This window comes from Heterocephalus glaber, unplaced genomic scaffold, assembly GCF_053883595.1.
Source record: "Heterocephalus glaber isolate CG9 unplaced genomic scaffold, H.glaber_assembly_v1.0 deba00000546, whole genome shotgun sequence".
In the NCBI taxonomy this organism is placed as follows: domain Eukaryota; kingdom Metazoa; phylum Chordata; class Mammalia; order Rodentia; family Bathyergidae; genus Heterocephalus; species Heterocephalus glaber.
In genome coordinates, this window is record NW_028258147.1 from 7,215,865 (window position 1) to 7,235,853 (window position 19,989).

Consider the following 19,989-nt stretch of genomic DNA (forward strand, 5'->3'; position numbering starts at 1 on the left):
CCCAGGAAGCTGGAGAATCCTAGAACGTGAAACATCTGAGGAAAGCTGCAAGACTTGAGCAAAGCTGGCCCAAGAAAGAAGCCATGAGGGGTATTACTTGCAGCAGTGCCGTAGGGGCAGCACTGCCCAAGCCCTTTCATGTTCACATCTCGCTACAACTTGCCCTGGTTGCTGGACATAGAACTGCAGGATATAATGTTTTCCCTGCTAGGTTTCGGTCTTGCTTTGGTCCCACTGGTTTCTGTCCCTCATTTCTCCCTTTTGGAATGGGAATGTTTACCCTTTGCCATCGTATGTTAGAAGTGTTTAGCTTTCTTTTTAACCTCATTGAAGACTTGGTCCTTGGACCTTTCAGCAGTGCTGGAACTGTTAGGACTTTGGCAGGTCTTAGAGATAGGCTAAATGCAGTTTGCATAAAGTGATGTGGATGAGTCATTTGGGGGCCAGGGGTGGAATGTTACATCTAGAGGTCCCCAAGAGCCTCGTGTGCTCATAGGTGGGATTTGGGGGGGTTAATGGATGATGAGGGCTTATAGGTGACTTGCTGTTTGTTAGGCAAGGTATGGTCAGAAGAGGGGGTCACTGAGATGTGACCTGAAAGGGTTTATCTCTCTCCCCAGCTCCTTGCTTCATTCTCTGCTTTTTTTTTTTTTTTTTTTGAGATAGGGTCTCACCTTTAACAAGCTGGCCTTAAACTCTCAGCAATCCTCCTGCCTCAGCCTCCTGAGTAGGGGGATTACAGGCATATACCCAGCATGCTCTGCTTCCTATCAGCCATGCCATGAGCGGCTGTTCCTCCACCATTCCTCTATGTCTTACCATTCTATCTTTGGTGCCAGACAACTACAGACTGAAGTGTGATCTAAAGTAAATCTCTCCTCCTTTAGTTTGAGATTGTCAGGTATTGTGTCTTAGCAACGAAGAAACTAAGGGAGTGCCTTTCTACTGCTTCAGCTTAGCCTCAGGTTCACTTAACAAAAACCGTTATGAAGACAGATATAAAAGGTAGTGAAGTTGGGGGAGGCGGTTAGCTCAGTGGTTTTGCCGCCTGCTTCGCAAGCGCAAGGACCCGAGTTCGATCCCCCGGTACCAAAAAAAAAAGTAATGAAGTTGGCATCAATTGGTTTCTTGATGACCTTTTGAAATGCAGAGCCAGATGACAGTTGAGCTCTTCATGCTGCCTGGGTATCTCAGTGTTTGTGAGGACTGAGTCCTGCTTCCTCCTCCCTTTCTGCGTGCCTTAACCCTTTCCTTTGTCCTCTTCCTCCTAGAGGAGGAGACCCTGAGTGGCCTGTTGAACTAGAAAATCCATGACTGATAGAGACTTAGTTGCTGGGCTGAGCTTTGTAAACAGAATCTGCCTTTGGAAGAGAATGAGGAAACTAGGGTACTTAAATTTGCCAAGTTGAGAGTTAAAGTGATCAGTCTTAGGTGAATATGTTTGCATTCTACTCTGGGGTTTTAGCTTCCCTGTATTTGTGTGAGGAACTTCAAGTGTCATAACGGCCCACATATTGAATCCTATTTTTCTCACTGCTCTATCATCATAAGTGCTTTACGTATGTGAACAAATTTAATTCTCCAAACAAGATGAGGAAACTGAGGCAGTGATTGGTGATTTGCCCAGGGACACAGTAGAGCTCAGATTCAAACCTAGGGAGTTTGAGCCAGGGAGTTAGCTCAGTGGTTCCACCGCCTGCTGCGCAAGTGCAAGGAGCCGAGTTCGATCCCCGGTACCAGAAAAAACCCTAGAGTTTGTCTCCAAAGCCCACACTCTTCACGACCAGCAAGTTTCTAACTGTTCTCATTTATAATAGCTAATTTTTACCAAGTTACAGAAAGACCTGAAGCAGGGTCCAGAGAAGGTAGGGAGTGCTCCGTGCAGAGTTGGGACCATCCTCAGCGTGTGTCAGTGTTGTGGATATTTCTCAGCAGTTTGTGTCTCTCTCCTCAGTCAAGGACGCATGCCTTTTCTCTTGTAGTGCTGAGGAATGTAAGCAAGTTTGCTGGGCCTTGAGAGACTTCACCAGGCTGTTTCGATAGCTCATACTCCTACACTGTGCCTGTCACCCAGGTGAGTGATACATATTTCCAGCTTTCTATAGCTAGCGTCAGAGAAGGACTCAGAGTGAACCGTGCTAAGAGCTGAGAAATGCAGGATCAGGGCAGCCAGATAATTGTCAGTGTGTTTGGATGCCATTTTCTCCTCCATAAGAAAGTTAATTTTGGGGCGGGGATTTAGCTCAGTGGTTCCACCGTCTGCCTTGCAAGCTCAAGGTCCTGAGTTCGATCCCTGGTACCAAAAAAAAAAAAAAAAGAAAAGAAAGTTAATATTGCAGAATGTATCAAAAACTTCCTTCCCTCTTCCCCTTTAAGACACTTCTAGGATGATAAGTGTGTGGGGCAACAAATAAGTACTTTTAACCTGGCTACTTTGGTGAAAAGAATGCTGAGCATCTGATCTAAAGTTGACTGTGATGCATGGCATCAGTCTCCTAAGACTAAGACTGAACACATTTAACAGGCCAGGAGCTTGTTCTTCCGCTTCTTTTGAGTGCTGAAATGCGAGGTTTTTACCAGGGCAGGAGTTTCGGGAGAGGAGTAGTCTCTTTGGCTAGCTCCTGCTGGTTGGTTTTCTCATTGCGCTTCCTGTCTGTTGATTCTGCTGCAAAACAAGTTTAGCTGAGGAATGGTCTGGATAGTGGAGTTTGGGTGCTGGTTTCTTGGCTTGAGAGGGAAAAAAGCAACCTCTTCTAAGCCCATCCTTTAATGTCTAAGGAGAGTTTACTCTCTCAGGCCACAGTTCTCTCTGAATTTGTGGTACTCACTGAGGGTTTCTATGATAAACATGTTAATAGGTCAAAATGACATTCAGCAGTGCCTTGCCACACCATTACTAAAGTTTAGTTCTTTAATGAGTATCATTTGTTATCATCAGGGTTTGCATGTGTGTACCTCAGAGGGCTGTTTGTGGACAGCTGCAAGATGTTCATAGCTAACATTTATTGAACCCTTACTAGGTGTCAGGCGCTACTTTGTGTACTTTGTATGTACCTCATACAGTCCTCTGGGTTAGTTATTATTACAGTTCTCATTTTGCAAGTGAGGAAATTGAAGTTGAAAGAAGTTTAACAATTGTCTGATGTCAACAGGTAATAATTGGGGGAACCAGAATTCAAATGTAGACATTTCAGTACCAAAGTCCTTACTTTTTTGGTGGGGGAGGGTGAAACAGGGTCTCACTATTGTAACCCAGGCTGGCCTTGAACTCACAATGATCCTTCTTCCGTGGCCTCCCATACATTGGGCTTACAGACTTGTGCCACCACGTCCAGCCAAAGTCCTTACTTTTAGCCATTCCATTTAATTTAATACCTCTCCACACTAGTATTTCCCTAGAGTCCTAAGTCAGTGGTTTTCCAACACTTGTTGGTAGGCAAAGCCTCCTTTCAAAATAAAATCTTACACGAAACCTCAATAATTAATGGGCTAAAGTGGAGCTTTTCTGGGTAGTTTGGAATGGGAGATATGAACCTTGCTGGCTCACTCTTGACCCGCCCCCCCGCCACAGCATCCCTGCTTTCTGCAGTCCTCTCAGCATTGGAGATGCACTGAGGACAGTGTTTCATGAAAGAAATTGCATCTTTGAAATTACAAGCTTGAAAAATCCAAGTTTTTTTAAACTGAGTTTTTGTGGCAGTCCAGAATGACAGTACCTGAGCAAGTGTAGAAAGCTACCTCGAAGTTGCTTTCATGCAGTACTATCTTCTGGAGCACAGTTATTGACTGTCTTTTCTCTTTTGTCAGGAATGTCTTTTTAAATTAGAAGACAGGAAGAAAACAAAACCCAGACTGTGTCCCACAATCAGAAACCTCCGTTGTGGCAGAGGGGCCTTCACTGCCCCCAGGGCATCCCGCCAGACAGGGAGAGACTCCAGCCTTCCAGGCATCCTGAGGAGTTCCTGTTTGGGGATGTGAGGGGAAATCAGCCCGGTTTTCAAAAGATGGCTGCAGCCTGTCCAGCATGGTGGGAGGGGAGCTGTTTTCCTGGTGAACTTGTTTCTAAAAGGAAAAATAATTTTAGGGAAATAAAAAAAGGAAAAAAAAAAAAAGGAAAGAAAACTAAACGGAAACATTCACCTGGTAGCAAATGATGGATGTACACACCCTCACCCACTAATGTGCAGTACACACACAGAAAACCAAAAGTGAGGATTTTCTGTGAGACAAAAACTTTCGCTTAGGAAAATTGTGGAATGTGTATTAAATAGCTGCAAACGAAAGTAAAGGATCAGGGTCATCTCTGAAGGTTTTCTATTGTTTTGTCTTCTTTCCCTCTCCTACCCTCCCTTCTTCCCCTTCCCTTTCCTTTTAACACAAATGAATTTTTAAAAAATCCCTCCTTCCTGTTTCTTCCCCCTCTTAGAGTTGTTCCAATGAGCCTGTTCTGCTTTATATCATGGTCACATTGCTACTCAGGACCAGCCAAGGTCAAAATTCATATTCATGTAGAACCCAGCCTTGGCCCTGTTCATCTCTAAATCTCCTTCCAATCCACATGAGGTTGCTTTCAGCCTTGGAGAAAAGAGCCAAATTGGGGTGGGTAGGGTAGGATATAAATGTGTATTGTTTTAGTTTTTTTAAGGTTTTTTTAAAAGTGAAATCTTTACCCACATACATGAAAGAAAAGGAGGGTGGGAGTATGAAGAAAAAATGTTTACAAAGCTAATTGTACTTCACTAAAAAGTGTGGACATGAATTGACTTCTGGGGGGTAAGGCTGAAGAGGGAACCCCAAAACAGATCCTAATGTTCTGAAGGAGTGCGGCCCTACACAGCCATTAGATGTGAGGGCACTGTTCTGTCTGGTGTTGTAGCCATCTCAAGAACAAATCAACAGCAACAACAACAAAAAAGGAAAAACAATAAATTTTTAAAATTTACTAAGTGTTTCCTTGTTTTACTTTATTTACTGCCTTGTAGCTCTGAAATGATTCACCTAGAGCAGCTGAGCAAGCATCCTTAGTTGGTACTTAGTAGATGTCTGGGCATGCCACAGACCCTCCAGGGAAGTAGCTCATTCTGCATCCTTTAGTCTTCTAGTTCATCGCAAAGCTCCTCATGCTGCGTTCTCCCCTTCCATGCCATCTCTGGGAAAAGTGGTTCTCTCTACCACAGCTACCTGAGTAGATTATTTGATTGATCGCGTGTGTGTGTGTGTGTGTGTGTGTGTGTGTGTGTGTACGTTTATTAAAATATAATTGACAATACATTGCACATACTTAAGGTGTACAATTTGATAAGCTTTGACATATAATAAATATATCCATGAAACAAGACTGAATATACTCTTCACCCCCAAAATTTCCTTGAGCCGCTGGGTAATCCCTCATTTCTGCCTTTTCCCATCCCCTACCATCAGGTAAACACTGGCCTGTTTCCTGGCTCTATAGATTAGTTTGTTCCTTTTACTTTGTATTCTAGAATGGGATCAAACAGTATATTATAGTAATTGGGTTTTCAGCTAATAATCTTGATGCTAAGCTGCATCTGTTTTGATACATCTGACAGTGTTGTTGGTTGTGACATTTCTCTGCTTTTCCTTTACCATGTAGGTCACTTTTAACTTGCTCACTGCTGGGCTTAAATCTTGAAGTTGCAGAACAATATTTGGAGTCAGTGAAACAAGCCTTCCAGCATAAAATCAGTGGTACTCAGGTTTTACTCTAAAGAGACATTGTTAGACGGAGAGCAAAACACTTGAGTGTATGAGATAAAATTATCAGATCCTGGTCATCCCAGCCATCTGTTAAACCATATTAAACCTAATCTAACCCTGAAACAACCATTTGACTTTGTTTAAGGAATTTTACTTTTCTTTTTTGGTACTGGGAATCGAACTCAGGACCTTGTGCATACGAAGCAGGCTTCAGGCTGCAGAACCACTGAGCTAAATCCCCAGCTCCAGGAATTTTACTTTTCTCACAGGAAGTTGTATCTAGGATTGAAAAACAAAGCCTTAATAACAACTCTGTCTAGCCACTGAAAAATAGCATGTAGGGTGCATGTCTGAGTTAATGTCAGGAATGTCTTTGGGGCCAGGGATTTAGCTCAGTGGCACCATGTTGGCCTCACAAGTGCAAGGTCATAAGTTTGATCCCCGGTACCAAAAAAAAAAAAAAAAAGAATGTCCTGTCTACAGATGTAGCTATAGAAAGGTGACCCCTGTGTTGTTAATGCTTTGGAACTCACTGCTTTCTTTGAACCTTACAGATTTGAATAGGCTGTTAGAGCTGGGTGTGGTGGCACATGCTTGTAATTCCAGCACTTGAGAGGCTGAGGCAGGAGGATCACTGTGAGTTCGAGGCCACCCTGAACTACATAGTGAGACCTTGTTTCAAAAAACCAAAAACAAAAAAAAGAAAGGGCTGTTTTAAAGCAGTCTTTTCTTTGTGTTCTTGCATGGCATTATATAGTGGAAGTAAAACAAGCATCTTTCTTGCATGTGTGCAGGTTAGCTGATCACACCTGAATTTACCTAAATCATCTCCCCACAGAACTATCTGTTTCATAATTGGATTAGCCAAGAAATTGTAGTCCTGCTTATGCGGAACACAAATCCCCCACTGGGAAAATTCCCATCAAGATTACTGAAAGGTGACTTCTAATTTTTATGTTCCTATTTAAAAGGAATGATTATAAAGATCAAAAACTGATAGGGCTGGGGATAATAGCTCAGTGGCACCGTGCCTGCCTGGCAAGTGCAAGGTCCTGAGTTCAATCCCTGGTACCAAAAAAAAACCTGATAAAGAAGTATACCTAAGACATAAAGGAACTTGGGCTTTTGAACCACATCACACCTCACAAATATAACGTACATGTCCTTTTTGTGTAGCTCTAGTTTAAGTGAATTCTCTTACAAAGATAAAAGCCAAGATCCAGAGAAGTTAAAAGTCTAAGAAAATGCAACAGGGTGTGCCCTTTTGGGATATATTACCAGCAAATCTGAAGTTGCTCCTTCAGTAAAATGGAAAGGCCATCAGTAGCTTTCTCTGCTCTACAAAGACTGAAAAGAAAAAAAAAAGACTGAAAAGGGGTATGTTCTTGTGTTGTCAATGAAAAGCTGAGTGAGAGGAAGGAGTCTTGAATAAAAGGGAATACTTCATTGGATGAAAAGATGAAATTGGTGGAGAGGTGGAACTTGGAAGAAAAGAGACTCTTGGGTGCTGAAGAGATGGAGTCTAAGTAAACACCAGTAGAGGTCACTATCAAGAGCAGTGAATTGCAATGTACATAGTCCTGCTGGCTACTACAACACAAATAAAAAGTAACAGATTTGTTGTTTCATTTCTGTTTTATTTTTAGTCAAAAAGTTAAGTACAAACCCAAGAGAGATTTTTTTTTTCTTTCCCAAGGAAGATTTTTGGCAGCTACTGGACCACCAGTGGTACTGGAGAATCAATTCACCAGTGGTCACGTGGTGCTTCCATAATCCTTCTACCCTCAGCCTCTCACTTCCACCAGGCATCCAGGGCTGCAAACTCAACTGCCTTCAGGAACAAAGCAAGTAATGAAAGGAGGGCAGCAGGCTGGGAGAGGATTGTATTGAGTTGGGGGAACTGTCTCAAGTTCTAGCTGATTATTGCCTTCAGGAAATATGAGAGAATGTTTCCATACTCACCAGTTTGAGAGAAGCGGGCAAAGATGTAAGACCTCAAATTTGAAAACATTGACAACTAATTTCATGTCAAGAGGAAATAGAATTGTACAGGCCAGTGTGAGGAAAAGATGCTAGCCTTTGTAAATGAAAGGTGAGACTAAAGATAAAAGGAGCTGTATAGAAAAGTACTTCATTCTAGTTAGTAATTTCTTAAGGGGGGCACAGGTTAACCATTCTGAAGCCACTATATGTATAGAAAAGCAGGGGAGGGTAACTTTACAGTGGAAGAACTGTGTCTAAATCATGCTGACCGTGTGTGTGTGTGTGTGTGTGTGTGTGTGTGTGTGTGTGTGTGTGTGTGTGTGTGTGTGTGTGTGTGTGTGTGTGTGTGGTGCTGGCTTGCACCACTGAGCCACATCCCAAATTTAGTGATGTTCTGATTAATGCCAACTGTATTCAAAGCCATCAATACCAATAAAAACGAGAAAGTCAAACTTATCACAGACCAAAGGAGGTGAAGATTGATGACAAATGTAATATCTCAGATAGGATCCTGGAACCAAAAAAGGAGGAAAACTGATGAAACTGGGATAAAAAATAGTTTAATAACTATGTATCCATATAGTTTTATTAGTTGTGATACATAGTAACATGTTAGCAACTGGGGGTATGGTGTGGGACATACAAGAACTCCTAGCAACTTTTCCATAAATCCAAAAGTATTTTTTTGTTGTTTGTTTTTGAGACAAGGTTTTGCCTCAGCCTCCCAAGTGTTGGGATTACAGGTATGCACCACCATGCCTGGCTAAACTATTTTTTTTCTTCAATTCTTTATTGGTACAATTTTGGTATACAATACATTTAGATTTATCATTGGGATCTTGTGCCTTTACATAATGTGTCTTGGTTCTAATTTTTTCCCCGTTCCCCTGCCCTACCTTCAACTCCTCTCCCCTCCCTATTTACAAAGACTTTGTTTCCATTTTTTCCTTTTCTCATATTTTTCCCTTTCTTTTCTCTCCTTTCCCCTGCCCCTCCCTCTTCCCCTTCCCCTTTGGACCTTTTCTTCCTATTTCACGTTATCAATTATTCATTTTAATCCTTATTTACACTTTCGGTTTCTCACACCAGAGAAACTATTCGATATACAAGTGTGTCCTATTTATTTCACTTAACACTGTGGCTTCAGTGTGCATCCATTTAGCTATAAATGTCTCTAGTTTTTCATTCTTTATGGCTGAATAGTACTTCATTTCATAAAAAAAAAAAAATCACATCTTTTTTTTTTTTTTTTGGTTCTGGGTATTGAACTCGGGACCTTGTGCCTTCGAGGCAGGTGGTGGAACCACTGAGCTAAATCCCCAGCCCCTGAGACATCTTCTTTGTCCAGTCACCAGTTAATGGGCACTTGGGCTGTTTCCAAGCTTTAGCTATTACAAACTGTGCCACTATAAACATGGGTGCACATATATCACTATGGTGTGATTAATTCTTTTGGGAAGATACCCAGCAGGGGAATAGCTGGGTCAAATGGGACCTCTAATCCTAGTTTTTTGAGGTGTCTCCATACTGATTTCCACAGTGGTTGCACCAGTCTGCACTCCCACCAACAATGGAGCAGGGTTCCTTTCTCCTCACACCCCCACCAGCATTTGTTATTGGCTGATTTCTTGATAGCAGCCATTGTTTCTGGGGTGAGGTGGAATCTCAGTGTTGTTTTCATCTGCATCTCTCGAATGACCAGTGATGTTGAACATTTTTTCATATGTTTATTTGCTGTTTCTACTTCTTTGAGAAATGTCTGTTCATTTCAGGTGCCCATTTTTGAATTGGGTCTTTAAATTTGGGAGGTCTGGGCCGAGGATTTAATTCAGTGGCACCGCCCTTACCTCGAAAGCACAACGTCCTAAGTTGGATGGATCCTTGGTACCATAAATAAATAAATAAGTAAATAAATAATAAATTTGGGAGGTCTGATTTTTTTTTTAAGTTCTTTATATATTCAAGATAGTAGTCCTTTGTCTGAGGTACAGCTGGTAAGAATTTTTTCCCACATTGTAAGTTGTCTCTTAGCTCCGTTGGAAATATTTTTAAATTTTACTCACTTATTTAGCCTGCTGGCCATGCAAAGTATGCGCTTTACCATAGAGCTATACTCCCAACCCTGTTTTGTTTTTTTAAATCTACACTGGCCAAATATGAAAAGGTTCCTACCCTGGCTCATAGTGAGAAATGCACTGAAATACTATCTCTCACCTGTCAAACTACAGAAGTCCGAACAGTTGACAGTATAGTCTGCTTTTTTTTTGGTACTGGAGATAGAACTTGGGTCCTTGCGCTTGCGAGGCAGGCGGTGCAACCACTGAGCTAAATCCCCGGCCCTGAGGCTGTAGGAAAACAAGACACTCCTCCATATGTGTGGAATTTTTCCCACTACCTCACAAAATGACATTTATTTTTTGGCTCAGAATCTGAATTTTAGGTCCAATAGATATTTAGGGCTAATAGATACCTGAAACAGAATCCAGGGTCCAGATCTAAGTAATAATTTATAGGAAATACAAGAGACAAAATGAGATGCAATCTAAAACTGTACTGTTTTACCAAATTGAAAGGGTGTAAAATTCAAATCATCTTAAAATTTAAACTAGATTTTTGATAAAAATTAATTTCTTCAGGGGCTAGAGGTATAACTCAGTGCTAGAGAGCACTCTCAAGTCAGTCCCTATTTTCTCACACGTTTGTTTTTGTTTTTAGAGACAGGGTCTTGCTATGTATTCCAGGCTGGCCTCGAACTCTCAGCAATCCTCCTGCCTCAACCTCCCTCACACAAAAAAAAAAAAAAAATTTTTTTTTTTGGTACCAGGGATCAAACTAGAAAAAACTTTTTTATACATATAATTTTATTATGATCATGGTTATAATTAATTTTCCTACCTCCTAAATGCTGTTCAGAGGAAGCCTCACACAAAAAATTAATCTCTTCTCAGGAGGTACGATAATGACAAGTTTTATTTTTTAGAATATTGTCTTGCCTTGAGCAGAGTGCTCACCTGGCATGTGTGAAGCCCTTGGTTTGATCCCCAGCACCACAAAATTTTTTTTCCCCCAGTACCAGGGATCAAGCTCAGGGCCTTGTGCTTGCGAGGCAGGCGTGGTGCCACTGAACTAAATCCCTGGCCCTAGCACCACAAAAAATTTTTTAAAAGGAAAGTCTTTGTCTTTTAGAGATATATGCTTAATATTTACACATAAAATGTTATTTCTAGGACTTGCTTCAAAATAATCTCAAGGAGGCTATGGTATAGATAGGTGTTTAGATGAGAAAGATGAACTATGAATTGCTAATTGTTAGAACTGCTACATGGAGATTTCATACCATTCTTCCTATTTTTGCAAATGTTTAAAATTTTATATAATAAAAAGACCCGAGTGTCATGGTACATGCTTGTAATCCCAGCACTTGGGAGGCTGAGGAAGGATTGCCTTGAGTTCAAGGCCAGCCTGGGCTACACAGTGAGTTCTAGGCCAGCCAGAGCTATGTAGCAACACCCTGTCATAAAAACAAACGAGCAAATAAATAAGATAAAATAACAATAGATTGTTCAAGCCAGAAAATTACACCTGTGAGCTAGATTCAGATGATAGGCTACCAATTTACATGTAGTTTCCTAACATAATAGCATATAAAAATGAGGATAACAGATTGTAATGATCCCAAACAATGGGAAATCTGGACAGCTTTTCAGACTGCACATTTAAAATTCCACACCATTGCCTCAGCCATCTTCCTCCTGGAAGCAAAGCCAGCCAGGTGAGTGTTGGTGAAGGCCCAGCTTACTTAATGACTGGAAGGCAGGCAGTCCCCATGCTAGTGGCCCAAGCCAGAGAACAGGTGTTGGAGAGGGGCCAGCTGGTACCTGAGAGGCTGAAAGAACAGCATGGAGATTACAGGCACTGGAGAAAGTAAAGAACCAGCCAAGTGTGTTTTTTAACTTTTTAATCCAAAAATATATCTACTCTTTACTGCCAGATTCTTAAACTCTGAAGAAGGCAGCAGGTAGCTGCCAGCCTTAAGTGATGTCTAAAGGCTTATATTCATCTCAGGAGGGAGAAAGATGGGGAAGTGAGGCTCAAACTAGGGGACCTCCAAATCAGGCCCATGCCCTACAGAGGCCCTGCAGTGGGACCTGCCCCACAGTACTTCTCAGGCTTTTTTGCCAGAGGAAATGGGGCAACCACAAGAGTGGGCCACCCTGGGGCAATCCACCCTGTATATGTAGGCCCTACAGTGGGGGCATTCCTCCCCTGCTCAGGGAGACTGCTGGCTGGGTTTCTCCAGAGCCAGCGGAAGGAGCACAGGAGAGGCAGGCCAAAGGAGCCAGCCCTGCAAGCAAAGCTCTGCAGGGGGAACAGGCACATAGCCCTCTTCTTTTTCCTTGGCCTAAACCCACCTCAAGGAGATCCAGAGATTGGACTCTGCAGCCAGCCAGGCCTGCTGGGGCTACCATATTGCCTCATCAGTCTGTACAGCCACTACCCACCCCATTATTGCATGCCAACGGGGTGCATGGGCCAGGGCCCTTGGCCAGCACTCAAGCCTGCCACAGGAGGGCCATGGGCCATAGGCTGCAACTGCTGCTGGGCCTGCCAGATGTGATGGAGCTCCTTAAACTGCTCCACCATGCGATCTTTGAGGTCTGGGTTTGAGATCTGCAGTCGGATGCTGTCAGCTGACCAAGAAAACTCTCCTGAGAACATCTCCAGAAGTAACCGTGCTGCAACAGGCACCACCTGGGGGCAGAGATAGGACAGGGAGAGCTGTGGCTGGGCTACCAGATCCAGCAGTGCATGAGGGCTTCCACCAGGGGCACATAGTAGATGCCTCTGCTCCAGTCCCAAGCCTTGATTATCTCTGGCAGCCAAGTTGGCACTGTCCAGTGAGCCCTGGCCATGTTCCCCAGTATTCAAGCCAAGGTGGGGTAGGGGACACACACCTGTACAGTAATGAGCTTCTTCTCTCGGGGTTTTCGGTCAGGCCATTCCTCCCCAAAGCAGAAGAAGATCTCAATGGGTGGTGGGGTGTCAGTGCGCCCCTTCTGGAACAGGATGAGGTCTGCATCGAGATCAAAGACCCTGGTCAGAGGCTAGAACCATGCTGTGGGTGAGAGGTGGCCAGGAAGAACACAGTGTGGGCCTCACCATTGAGAAACTGCTCCAGGCTGAAGAGCTTGGTCTTGACTTCCCGCTGAATGGGGTTAGGGCTCGAGCCCTGAGTGGAGGCGCAGGGCCCACTCCAGAACACCTTACACTGGCACAGGCGGATGGCATACAGATCCTGGCCCTGCAGCTGGAGGATGAGCCCACGGTCTAGGACATCCAGCAGCTGGTTCGTGTAGAAGCGCTGCTTGTCACTGGGGATGTCTTCAGGGCTGGGGAAGCGAACTTGCTCCAGGCTCACGGGGCCAAAAAGTTCCACCTGCTCCTGGGTGGCCTGCAGTTGGCTGTAGAAGATCCGGCAGCCTTGTGGGTTGCTGATGGTGAGGGCTTGGGGTGGCCGTCCCCGGTACTGGAACTTGATCTCCAGGTCAGTCACTGTGGGGCAGAGGGGTAGGCCACTCCAGCCATGAGTCTCCCATTCTGCAGCCAGGTGGCAGGCCCAGCCTCCTCAGCTCTCCCACTTTCTCCCCCACAGGGCATTAGGGCAGGGAGGGTATCCACATGCTTTTGTTCCATTCTCTGCCAGCCTCTGCTTTCCTTGAAGACCCTGCCCCAACCCCCTGCATTGCTTTACCCTGCCCAGCCTGCCCAGCCCATGGGGGTCCTTACGAGGCAGCATGTGGGGGCTGATGAGCAGGTCAGGCAATAGCTGTTCACTTGCAGGGGGCAGGGTGGGAGCCAGGGGCTCAGAACTAGGCAGGACCTCAGGGAGATGCTGCCCGAAGCTCGCAGGGTTACCAGGTGCAGGGACCAGCAGGTTGGGGTCCAAGGCAGGCCCCACAGGCGGTGGGAGAACAGGTGGCCACTTGACATCTTCTTTAGGTAAAGAATAGGGTGCCATGGAGGGACCAGGCTGCACTGCTTCTATAGAAGGTGTAGTAGACAGCTGGTAATGCCACCCCTAGGAACTGTCTCCCAGACCCTCTGACTCGAAGACCTGCCTCCCTTCAGCCCCAACCTAGTACCTATGGTACCTGTGGCTCCTCCATATACAAGACCCCCAGCCACACCACCTCCCAGCCCTACCTGTGAGTCTCAGTTCTGGTAACATCTTCTGAAGCTAAAGGGAAGATACAGGCAAGCAAGGAGGGAAGAAGGCAGAGACAGAAGGAAGAACAGATTAGTGAACTGATCTATCAAGGGAAAGCTTTGGTGGCCCAGCCTTGGCCAGACCCTGCCTCCTGTCCCAGCTCTGCCATTAGAGCAGGTTAGGAAAGTGCTTTCTCATTTTCCTTCTGCAGGTAGCAACACCCATCAAGCCCAACTGGCCTGCAGGTCAAGACAACACATCCCTGGCGAGGAATAGAGTGGGCACTTTGTCCCTATCCTTCAGAACCAAGGAGGACATTTCAGTGGAAGGGACTGCTCCATCCTAAAGTAGGGCCACCTCAATGGCCACTCTAAACCCCAATCCCAACCCCTGCCCTCCACACACACCTCTTCTTCTTCTTCCTCTTCCTTCTCCTCTTCTGGAACCACATTGTAATCCTCAGTAGGCTGGGACTCTGCATGGCAAGGGAGAGAAGAGGACAGGGAGTCAAGGGTGGACCAGGTGCCCAACTAGCCTGGAGCTCCATGTGGGCGGCCCCCAGACATGGTGAAGTGAAGGCTACTGCCACTGTAAGGACCTCCCAGAAGCCAAGAGCCCAGAACAAGGGCAGTGGTGGGAGAAGCATCGGGGCCTCTGACCCCATTCTAAGCCATTCCTGGGAGCCCTGGGCCACTGCAGGCAGGGGCTGGGGAGGCTTCCTGCCTGCACAGCCTCCCAGATGGCCCATGCAGGACCAGGAAGGATACCTGTGGGAGCAGGGCCATTGGAGCAGACCTCGTAGATCTTGTAGGGCTGAGGTGGCATGTCCCGGGGCCCGTCATAGATGAGGCAGAAGTCTCGGCTCTTGTTGAGGGCACAGCGTAGGTTGGCCTTCCACTTGGCCGGATCAGCCTCGTCCACCCCCTCAGTGTACTTCCCTGTCTCTTTGGCCCAGGCCTGAGTAGGAAGAAAGGACAGCTGACCACAGAGAATCCCTGCCCTAACCAAAGCTCTAGCCTGCCTCCTGTCCTGGAGGAAAGACTTTCAGCCACTGGCTGAGCCCTGCCAAGCTGAGATCCTCATGTACAACAGGAATCTAGGGCCTGGCCCTTCTCCAGCTCCTGGGGTTCCAACAAGCTCAATGAAATCTGCTTTCAGGGGAATCTGCATTCACCGCTCCACAGTGTAGCATGGCAGAGCCAAAGCCTTGCAAACCCAGGGTCTTGTGCTTGCTAAGCACTTGCTCTATCACTGAGCTACACCTCCAGCTGCTATTATTATTTTGGAGTTTCAGTGTTAAAAACCAAATTGTCGGGCCGGGGATTTAGCTCAGCGGCACCAAGCCTGCCTTGCAAGCACAAGGTCCTGAGTTTGATCCCCAGTACCAAAAAAACAACCCACATCGCCATGGATGCTTAACTGCTACCCTTTATTCTTTTTTTTTTTTTTTCTGTACTGGGGATCGAACTCAGGACCTTGTGCTTGCTTGCAAGGCAGGCGCAGTGCTGCTGAGCTAAATCCCCAGCCCTACCCTTTATTTATCTTAAATGATTTATTTGGGGCTAGTTCCTAAGAGCCTCCCATAAGTGAGTAAATGTTTCCATGCTTTAACCTAGCAATATGATTACTATAGAATCATACAGAATCTCAAGATTATTCACTACAGCGCCATCTGTAAAAGCAAAAGATCCATAATACCCAATGTCCATCATGAGAGGTTGTTAAATTATGGCCAACTCACAGGATTGAATATGTAGGGGGGTAGGAAGAAGGAAAATTTTTTAATTTATTTTTTTATTCTATTTATTTATTTATTTTGGTCCCCGGGATCAAACTCAGGACCTTGCGGTTTCAAGGCAGGTGTGGAGCTACTGAGCTAAATCCCTAGCCCCAGGATGAAGGAAACTTTATATACTGACAAGTGCTCTTCAAGAAATATGAAGTACAAAGAGTAAGTGTGCCTCTACCAGTTTTTGAAAGGTAGGGCTGAGCAAAGTGGGCCTTGAGAAGTGTGTGGGGCATGTCCCATTCCTAGGGACGGGGTGCTCGGAGGTCCAAGCAGCACCCATCCAGGGCTTACCTTGAAGATGGTGTTGTCTCCATCCTGGCTGGGGCCATGCCTCGTGGCGTGGCGCCAGGGGATGTAGAATAATTTCCTTTCTCCATTGACCCACTGAAGCCCTGGGTACTGGCAGCTGTTCACCTGGGCCACCAGCCAGGGCTTCAGCCGCACGCGGCGGGGCTGAGAGGGAGCCCCAGGGGGCTGTTGGTTCATGGCAAAGAGGTCTGCAGGGAAAGCCAGAGTAGCAGCTAAACACTCTGCCCCAGGGACAGTGGGCCCACCCAGGTGTTCAAGACCACTTCTCCTTTCCTACCCTCAGCTTCCAAGTCACAGGGTCCCTGAGTCCGTGCTTGGTGTTGGGGGCAGGGGAAGAAAGGGGAAGGAAAGAAGACATCTCAGCACTAGCGGATGCTTGGACAGCCACTCCAGATGCCCTGTACCAGGCTGGGGCATCCTTTTCCCAGATGCCAACAGCACCAGCTGGCCCTGTGCCAAAGAACTTCCTGCAGCTGCCTCCCCTCACAGGTTAGCCCTCACCTCACTCTGGGGGGGGGGGGTCACAACAGTGACTCCAAGGGACCGAAGCCTCCCTCCCTTGCTGCAAGGCGAATTAACAGGTGCAGTGAGCGTGCCTTAGGATCAGACTGACCCATCCCAACCCTGCTCAGCTTTTCCTCTCTCTGTTTTTCTCACCTTCCCCTGAGAATCCCAACAACTCCTCTAAACAAGAATCTCACCACGAGTTTCTAGGAGACAACAGCAGAACATGGGAAAGGAGGAAGGGTGTCCAAATTCAGTTCTGAAAGCTTCTGTTTTTCCTCAGTTTTCCTCAGGGGTGCAGCCCCCCCCACCACCATGCCTTAGATAAATCCCATCAACCCACTTAAACTACCTCCAGAAAGGACAGTTGCCACCAAGCTTAGGCCTTAGCTCCCTGAAGCCATCTTGTCCCTGCCCTTTCTCCTCCTACTGGACACATTCTTTCAGCACTTAAATGTTTTTTTGTTTTTTGTTTTTTTGAGATAGGGTCAAGGTCTTTCTGTGTAGTTTAGGCTCAAACTCAAGGAGATCCTCCTCCCTCAGTGGTAGGATTACAGGTAGGAGCCACCATGCCAGTTTCTTTCAGTACTTAGGAAACCCCTGATGTTTGTGGGCTTGTAACACAGCTGCAGGAGTATAGCTGCCCGTGGAGAGTGACCCCTTCCCCAGGCCACAGTCCCTGCCTCACTCAAGTCAAGACAGCAGGACAAATGAGACACTTCATGCTCCCTTTCACCTGCCCACCATTCTCCAGAACCTGAAACTTCAGTCTGGAGCCCCCCCCCCCCACTCTGCTGCCCCTCTCCATTCCTGGGCAGTTTCCTTCCTCCTCTTGCCCATACCCTTTGCCCTTTATTGTATGAGCCCAGGAAAAGGGAGCAATCAAACTGCCTGGTCCTCAGAAGATTATGTTGGTCAGCGAGTAAGGAAGGGTGGAGCTGGTCTACTTGGCCCTAGTATCACAGAGCCTCAGTTTCCCCTGAAATTTCCCACCCAGTACCTGTTTGGGTTATGGCTGCTATGTGCCACCTCCAAGCTGCCAGAATGTCCCTCTGCAGGCTTCAGAGCAGTGTCCAGCTCAATCCGTGAAGAATAAAGCCGGCAGGGTGGGAAGGCTCCAGCCCCCCGCCCCCAAGGCTGTGGCTCAGTTCCTCTTCCTACATCAGCCTCCACCCAGCCCAGGGGAAATGAAAGTGTACAACTCAGAAACCTGACTCACTGTGCGCTGAGGGAGGGTGGGAGGGGGCGGAGAAAATTCATATATGGGTCCCTAAAGCCAAACTGCCGCCCCCCACACCCCATTCCATCTGCAGAGCCAGGTCCTTCCTCTCAACAAGACCAGGCTCAAAATCCATCCTGTCCGTCCAGAGGTGGGCTTACATTGGCTTCAGACCATCCCAATGCCTGTGAGATCTGGATTTCGACGTCTGAACACACCTGCCTGTCTTCAAATTCAGGGATCCCCCAGACCTAGGTTTGTGGATCTGAGAGCCCTGGAAACCTGCTATGGAAATGTCAGAAGGGGCGTGGGCTGCTGAAGACCCGGAGAAGGCCCCAAGTGGGTCAGGCAGTGAAGCATCCAGAGGGGGAATCCTTGAAGCCCTGCTGGGGTGGCGAGCCTTCCAGTCAATCCAGGGCCCTGCTGAAGTCCCAGGAGAGGCCACTAGAGCAGCCAGGTGGGTCCCACGGGGAGGATAGAGTAAGAAATGGCCAGTGGATTAAGGAGGAGTGGGCAGAGCTGGAGACCCTGCTGCCCCTCTTGAGTCGCCTGGGTCAGCAAACCCCACACCCAGCATAGGGAGAGGCAAGGAGTACCCTGCACCTGGTGTGACCCTAAATCCCGCCCTCTCCAGGTGACCGACTTCGGCACTCCCTGGGCCCTGCCTCCTCGCCCGCACGGACAGGCTGAGCCTCCCGGAGCGGCAGGTGCGGCAGGAAGAAGCCTCTCGGCTTCCTCACAGGGCGAGGGTGGGGAAGGCCAGGGTGCAAGGGAAAACCCCAAAACATGGCATTTGGGTCAAAGGGGGTGATTTCCCACTGTCTCATAGTTTCTAGCCAGGAGCCCCTCAGCCCTCCAGAGCTGCCAGCTGGAGCGCTGAGGGGCGGCCCCCACTGCGGGGCTAGGTCCGGCTTCAGCTTCACGCACCAGCCCAGCCCACGTCCTTTCTGATACCGTTCACGCATCCCCACTCTAGAACCCAGGCCAAGCCCGGCCTCCCCGGGTGCCCCGCAAGGTCAGATCGGACCGGGGCAGACAGCCTGCGCCCCCTGCGCAGCCACCCGGCCAAAACCCGGACCGCTCCTTCGGCTGGGGTCGCCCCCACCCTTTTCCACGCCTGCTGCCTGAGGAGGCCAGGAAAGTCCCCCACTCCCGCCCCCGCCCCGGTGCTGGCTCCGGGTGACAACTGCCTCGCGGCTGGGCGGGGCTCCGCGCCCCCATCTCTTGAGACTTTTCATTGTTTCCTTCTGAAGTCTGGGGGCGGACGGCAAGGAAGCGATAGGGCCCCCGATTCTCCGCTGCCGGGAGGGCCCGCGACGCCTTTTTTGGCCACACGAGTCAAAGCTCAGCGCCTCTGCCTGGCACCATCTAACCCCCTCAAACTCTCCCTGCGCATTCCTGGCACTGGCGTTAAATCCTGAGAAGGAGACTGCTTGAAACCTCAACCTCTCGCCCGAAAGGGTCAGGGTGCGGGGAGCGCGCGACAGGGAGGAGCGTCAGGGCCTTGGTCTTCGATCGCCCCAACTTCGGCCGCTCGGAGCCGCTCGCGGTCCTCGGCCACGGAAGGCGGAAGGCGAGAAGACGCGGTGCCCACGCCGCCGCTCCGGCCTCGGGGCTCCTGTAGGCGACGACGGCCGACGCCCCACGCTGATCCGGCCAAGGAAGGCGCCTTTGGGGCGCTGAGGCCGGCGGGGCGCGCTCCGTGACAGCGCCCACTCGCGGCCGGGGTCCCCAGGGCGTCGGACTAGGTGGAGGAGGCAGAGGAAGCGGGCTGGCTGCGGGGACCCTCGGAGTGCGAGCGAGTGGCCGGGGCGCAGGGAGCGGCTGCCGGACCTACCTGTGCCGGTGCCGGCGGGCGCGGGGCAAACTGCGCGCTCCCGGAGCTGTGCCTCCGCGGTGGCCGAGCCGGCCCTGCACTTCCGCGTCGCGCCGCCCCCGCCCCCGGCCGCCGCTGCCACAGTGCTTCGGTGCACGGGAGCACCCGCCCCGCCCGCCGGGCCACCTGCGCCCCTCACCGACCCGGGCCCCGGGCCTCAGGGGAGACGCCGGGCAGCGTGGAGCCCTGCATGGACCGCGGGCCGAGAAGGCGACCTGGAACCGCAAGAGAATGCGTCGTCGACCACAGGTCCCCACCCCTGCAGCGCTCTGGGCGTCCCAGCCGCGCCTTCCTGGAGCTCTCAGGTCACCAGCGAGCCACACAGCTGGGCGAACCCCCCCCCCCCCCCCGCCTGCCCTTGTCCTCTACAGGGGCGGATCCGG

At 48.4% G+C, this 19,989-nt stretch overlaps 2 protein-coding genes across 6 annotated transcripts in view; one reads left to right on the forward strand and one right to left on the reverse strand.

The window, feature by feature from the left end:
- The window catches only part of Tnpo3 (transportin 3), a 91,993-nt gene extending 87,051 nt beyond the window's left edge, over positions 1-4,942 (forward strand). For both annotated transcript variants that reach the window (XM_004856367.3, XM_004856368.3), the window contains 2 exons: positions 1,983-2,074; positions 3,808-4,942. In XM_004856367.3, the coding sequence (XP_004856424.1) occupies positions 1,983-2,043 (61 nt within the window). In that variant the 3' untranslated portion in view covers positions 2,044-2,074; positions 3,808-4,942. The remainder of the gene's footprint in view (positions 1-1,982; positions 2,075-3,807) is intronic.
- A 6,702-nt stretch (positions 4,943-11,644) lies between these two features.
- On the reverse strand, positions 11,645-19,711 carry Irf5 (interferon regulatory factor 5). 4 transcript variants are annotated; one of them, XM_021237537.2, is made up of 9 exons: positions 19,568-19,711; positions 15,990-16,195; positions 14,677-14,866; positions 14,317-14,384; positions 13,906-13,939; positions 13,489-13,743; positions 12,862-13,254; positions 12,657-12,775; positions 11,645-12,453 (listed from the first exon to the last, which is right to left on the reverse strand). In XM_021237537.2, the coding sequence occupies exons 2-9, from the start codon at positions 16,182-16,184 to the stop codon at positions 12,208-12,210; spliced, it is 1,500 nt and encodes a 499-aa protein (XP_021093196.1). In that variant the 5' UTR covers positions 16,185-16,195; positions 19,568-19,711; the 3' UTR covers positions 11,645-12,207. The 4 variants fall into 4 exon arrangements, with proteins under 4 accessions (XP_021093196.1, XP_004856426.1, XP_087060683.1 ...); XM_004856369.3 differs by having other exon boundaries at positions 17,512-19,601; XM_087204557.1 differs by lacking the exon at positions 19,568-19,711 and adding an exon at positions 17,512-17,700 and having other exon boundaries at positions 13,489-13,695.
- Between the last annotated feature and the right edge of the window lie 278 nt (positions 19,712-19,989).